General features: G+C 39.7%; 1 protein-coding gene across 2 annotated transcripts; it reads left to right on the top strand.

The window, feature by feature from the left end:
- Positions 1 to 2272: 2272 nt before the first annotated feature.
- LOC148039095 (violaxanthin de-epoxidase-like protein) lies at positions 2273 to 4560 on the top strand. 2 transcript variants are annotated; one of them, XM_087674981.1, is made up of 4 exons: positions 2275 to 2476; positions 2594 to 2660; positions 2814 to 3031; positions 3129 to 4559. In XM_087674981.1, the coding sequence occupies exons 3-4, from the start codon at positions 2885 to 2887 to the stop codon at positions 4404 to 4406; spliced, it is 1425 nt and encodes a 474-aa protein (XP_087531107.1). In that variant the 5' UTR covers positions 2275 to 2476; positions 2594 to 2660; positions 2814 to 2884; the 3' UTR covers positions 4407 to 4559. The 2 variants fall into 2 exon arrangements, with proteins under 2 accessions (XP_087531106.1, XP_087531107.1); XM_087674980.1 differs by having other exon boundaries at positions 2273 to 2660; positions 3129 to 4560.
- Positions 4561 to 5933: the final 1373 nt, after the last annotated feature.

The following is a 5933-nucleotide window of genomic DNA, read 5'->3' on the forward strand; positions in this document are numbered from 1 at the left end:
CTAACACTTGTAATCTATTTGCAAAATGACAAGGTTTGCAAAGTTCTTGAATCTCATAGGATTCATACACAAACAACCTCTAACTCCTGAACAGAGGCCAAAATGTACCCGAAACGTGAATCCAACTACACACACACAAACCAACATCTATTACACTTCCTCAAGCACTCCAAGCTCATGATGATAGTTTGTTAATTTGAGATTGTATGAGAGATCTCCACATGTATGCTCCATAGCAAGGTTTCCTTGTAGACTTTTTGTGCTTGGGGCTCACAACTCCTCGCCTAGATGTTGCTCTACTACCATGAAACGATAGGGGGAGGGAGAGAGAGCTTAATCTCATGCACGACACGCAACATAGAGAGAATGCACATAAGATACGAGGTTGAAAACCCTAATTTTTCTTTTTTGTCTTATTCTCCACTATGTCAGCCTACCAAGAATAAAAAGAGAGTATAATAAACATAATATACAAGTAGTCCATAGTATGAATACACTAACTAGAAATATAAGTAGATAGATAATCCCTAACTCTAGTAGGTGGACTAAGTAATGTCCAAAAATATTATTGGAACTATATGTCGATGTAGGTATCAACCATGCTAGTGATATGACTGCAGAAATGGTCATTCAAGTACATGAGTGTCAACTTGTGTTGACACTCGAGCTCAATATATATACTTGCCTAGCCATGCCCACGTGAAGTTGCTTTTATGTAAGATTTGGCTCTTAACATGTTAAAAGACTAATGAAAAATATTTCTTTCGTGCGGCGAACACACTCGTCTTTACACACAAGGCTTAACATGCACATCAAGCAACCCCTTACAAGCCACACATGAAAAGAGGGGCGTGGTAAGCATGAGGCTTTACACATACAAATGGACACTATTTTCATATCAACAAAGTGTGCTTGGCTTATTGGGATATTGGTGGGTCCTTAGAATGAGGTTGGAGGTACAACACCAATAAACTATGTGAGCAACAAATCACTTATTGTCAAACAATTGGGAGCCAACTTTCATTGTTTACCTTGTCAAGATAAACTGCACATATGCCAAGAAGACACAGGGTCTCTAGCTATGGGAGTTAATAAGAGTAGTAGGGGATAGGTTGATGTATATGATGTTAGAGAGATTCTTAAGCGAGGATTAACAACAGTAAGAGATTAGGCAGATTCTTGTAGGAGAGTAGAGATGATGATAGAGATTACATAGAGTAGAGACCAACAAGAGATGAAACAACATAGATGTAAGATATTAGAGGCTCAAAGTATCCCAAAACTAATCCTTGATTAAGAAAACCTATTTACAATGAGTCTCCCCTTCAATGTCTCCTATTTCACCCTATTATACCCAAAAATGCCACCAAACACTAGCTTATATTCTACTGCTCAAATGAAAATCTAATGGTTCCATTGGCTTTGAAAGGGGGGATAAACTGCAAGTCAGCTGCTTAGAACTCTCCTAGATCGCTCCTTCTCTCTTTTTATCGTTTGGAGTGCTGTTTGTTGCCTTCAAATTGTGATCACGTGTGACACGAATTCGAGAGCCCTTCTTTTTTTTCATGAGATCTCCAAAATTGGCTAAAATTTAACTTTTTTTGTACATGACACCCTATTCTAAAAGTTTTTTACACCTTTTGAGAATATTTACAAGAAATAATATAAAAAATATGATAAAATTATCCAAAAAAACTCGTAATTTTGAACCATCCATATTATAAACACTAACACTAATGACTAATATGATATTGACTCTCTACATTAATAAGAAAACCGGATGATGATGCACTCGAAAGTTTTTCACACTGTGTCCGTGTGTAGCAGCATGATAACGTGTGTTAAGAGGGTGTAAAAGGTTATCTGAATCATATTTCAACATGTGGCAACAAATTGTGTTGGCAAATAGTCAAAGTCTTGGTGTTAATGGGTCCAAGCCCATAGTGGCTTTCTTGGTTGCATTTATGCACTCCCTACCCATAAGTCGTCCATGCACTTTTTGGTAGTTTCTTGGATGAATTCCACCAATCAACAAAGAAGGACGATTATATAATTTGGCAAGTCACAAGTGTGGAACAACTTGGACACAAGCCCTCGACCATCTTAACATTAAAGGTGTGGTCTAAGGCGCTATGTGTTAAGGGTTGTCACCAAGATAACTGGACGTCGTCCAAATATAAGTGTGGGTGCAAGATGAGGATCCATTTGCATCCCTTGAGGCTTGGAGGGGTGTAACAAACCTTAATACACTTGTTTAATGTTTATGGAGTATCAGCCGCTTCTCTTCTTCTTTGAAAGGTGGTAGAAGATAAGCGAATAGTCCTCTAGGCTTTGTGAGAGAGAGAGAGAGAGAGAGAGAGAGAGAAAGAAGCAGCGAAGCAGCTCTGTGAAATTTCCGAATGTGTACGAACATGAACATCGCAATTTAAGTGAGACAGCAGTAGAGTCGTTGTGAGCGGGTAGGCTCACAGCGCAGGTAGGTCTCTTCACGGCTTTTGCAACCATGGCTCGAGAAATCGGTGCCAGCTGCATCATCTCAGACTCCCGCTGCCCTCTGAGTGGAGGAATCCCCTCACCTCCTCTTATTCTGCAGGAGCCTGTCAGCAGTCCCAGAAATGGAGCTCGCCTCATTGTCACAACATCAGCAGGCATCAAGGCAGGTAAAATGGGTAAATTTGTCGGAAATTTCTTGTTCTTTGGTTGTGCTAATAAGCCCTGTCGAAGGTTTGGGCGAGCACACGAAACAGAAGGAGGCTATTTGCTAGATGTTTTGGAATTGGCCCTCTGATTCGTACTGTTGTGACAACATGTAGTGTTCTGTCCCATTACAATCAAGCAGAGCTTGCGATCCTTTCGTAGATGTGCATCTGCGCAGGATACAGACATGCTTGTTGTCGGCGAGAAAACCACACCTCGATATAATGATGGCATCTTTTCAGAGCAAGCCATTGCCAAGATAGTTGCTTTTGTGGGTGATAAAGCCCAAAGCCCCTTAGGGCAGGCAACCTGGGAAGAGGTCCTGCAACATACGGTGTGTGCACCTTTCCTTTCTTCACATCTTATCTATCACCTGGAGGAGGAGGCATAAGGGCGTGGAACTGACTGGATGAACTTTTCTTTGTGTTCAGGCCCAGCGACTCAAATGGGTGAATCAGGCGTACGAGATGATAGTCATAAATGACAATGCTTTACAATATGATGAACCGAGTGCAGTTTGTGAAAGGATTATGCAGACAGCAGACATCTGCATTGTAGTGAGTGTCAACAAGACTCTGCCTGCTAAATGGATGTCAAAGCATTCAGGAACTGTACCAAACGTTATCTGTTTTGAGTCTTCCACTGATATCAAGGTAAGGCTAGGTGGAGAAGAATTAGCACGGAGAGACCCAATCACAAAGATTCGTGCAGCACTCCCAGGTAGTAGCTTGTCAGTGGCTTTAAATGTGCTTAGTGTTGTCGAAGAAGCATGGAAACGGAAGAACAGCGAAGACATTCGATTCATGCTTTTGATTTTGATTGACAAATTTGTCTCTCCTGTCGATTCCCTTAAAAGCTTGAGGGCAACTGACCTGAATGCTTTAACATGTATGGTAAAAAACTGCAGTTCTCAGATTTTAGATTGTCTTGCAGATCCAAATTGTAGGAAAGCACTATCTTGTTTGCAAAAATGTGCTCCAACTGATCAAGTCTGCAGCTATCAGTGCATTGCATCATATGAAAGTCCTGAATTGGAAGCCTTCTCTCTGTGTGTTCTCCAAAAGCATAACTGCCTTGGCTTGAATTGCAACATCCCCATGCAGCCTGATGTGCTGCCTCTAAAGAGCTTTAGGGGTCAGCCCATCAGCCACTCTCTCTCTGAAGATATTTTTGTTGGTTGGCTGGGAAAACTTGATTGGAGTTGGCGGGTTGCAGCAGGGCAAAATCCCGCATATGATCATTTCTCCTGTCAATTCCAAATCTTTTATAGAGGTAAGGCCAAGGGATCCATTTGGTATGATCCTATATTTCAGGTTAAGACATTGGACAACAGGCTGGTTTGGAGGAGAAGACATTACCGGGTAAAAAGGGGCTCTATTCCTGGCACATTCTTTTTCTCTGTTCTTGATAATGGAGTAGTATCCAAAGAATATTGGAGAATTGTAGACGTGGCCGATGACCTTGCTTGGGGGCTCTTCTTCTACAGTGGTGCCGCAGCAGCTGTTGGCCAGTCCTACACTGGTGCTATTCTTGCAACTCCGGATGGTCAGTGGCCCAATGAAAGTGAGTTTAACAGAGTCAACTTGGCACTGGAAAAGTGTGGCATAAAGACTTGGGAGATGTTTACAGTCAGTAATACAGCATGTGAAGGCCCTCCTCTAGGCATTCCTGAAAATGCAGGTCCCCAACTTACGACATTATGGGACTAGATTGTAAAAATATATACATAATATATTGGCCACAATCTAATGATTCGAACAACCCAGATTGGACTCTTGCAGTATCCAAATTCATAACTGTGTAGTTTTTGTGATTGTAAGACCAGTAAGCATGAATTCATTACATGAAATTGATCCCTTAATTTCATCATTGGTTGGTATTTCCTTTTAGAACTCACAACCAGATCTTGTGATCAAGGTGATTCTAGTTTAAGGTGGCTAGGTGAAATCAATGATCTATGAGTAGCTCAGTCACAAACCTCAAATGCAAGGGGGAAATTAGGCAATGCTTTGGTTCATATACTCAATTGCTATTCTTTTCTAGGATAAAGAGGCTAATCATCATTCTGGTGCCTAATCAACACACCTTAAAGGCTAGTAATCCAATCACACCACCATCGCCTCACAATGCTATCTTTCCTCACAAGCCTCCTTCTTAGTGTCCACTAATATCGATTTTCCACGCATCAATTTAATGCCAAGAGGCATATTTTATGGTGGATTTCGTGAGGTTTTTATTCTACAATAGATTTCGTGAGGTTTTTATTTCACAGTGGATCTCGTGATGTTTTTTAGTGGATTTTGTAAAATTGTATTTATTTGTTGGAGCTCGTACACAAGGTGGATTCCTTATGTGAGAAGTTGACGAGGACGCTTGTCTTTTTCGGGCGTTAGATTAATTTAATGTGCATGTGGGTGATTTTATAAAATGCATATTAAATTAATAGATATTTATGAGATTAGAGTGCACTCGTATTAAATTAAGGCTAGGACAGTTTTAACTTATTTTCTTATTTTATAGTTGAAGACTATTAGGTATTCACTTTTATGGGTTTTATTTTATTATTTTTTAACAATTGTGAATGTTTCAGTTGATGTGTAGAGTAGGCAATGGTGGCGTTGGGAAGCACCAAGCGATGGCGTGTATTCAAAATACTTAGAATAATTATTATTTTTGATGGGTACGTGTCTTATCACTAAAGACGTAACGTTAATATTTATTTAGATGTGCTTATTAATTAAAGTACGTAATAAATATTTATTATTTTGTATATGCATAAACATTCGATTTAAATATTTTATTATTTGGTATTGTATTTGGACACAATCCGACTTTTGGGACGCTTAAACACTTTATTCTTTATTTGAGGAAAAGCAAACACGAAAGTCAAAAGCATGCTTATTGTAAATTAGACTATTTTTTAGCTTGGAGATTAATAAATCTATTAGTATATGCCTTGTGAAGTGTTCACACAAGGCATGGAAAAAGATTGCACCCAATTAGTCTTCTTGTCTCTTGTCGTGCAAAATCTATTTTTGTCTTTACGAAGCTTTTGTAGAGTTATTTATTCTTGGGGATTTTTCGGCTTTTACTACACGGGTATACATCATCCGATCTGCGCACAAGTGGTATCAGAGCGAAGCTAAGATCAAGCGTTTTTAATCGCTTACCATATCACACGAAGGCAAAGCTCTTGGAATGAACTGACTCTATAAGTTGTCTCGCGACAAACTGTC

This window comes from Lygodium microphyllum, chromosome 3 (genome assembly GCF_053477565.2).
Source record: "Lygodium microphyllum isolate KBCC chromosome 3, Lygodium_microphyllum_v1.1.10, whole genome shotgun sequence".
NCBI lineage: Eukaryota > Viridiplantae > Streptophyta > Polypodiopsida > Schizaeales > Lygodiaceae > Lygodium > Lygodium microphyllum.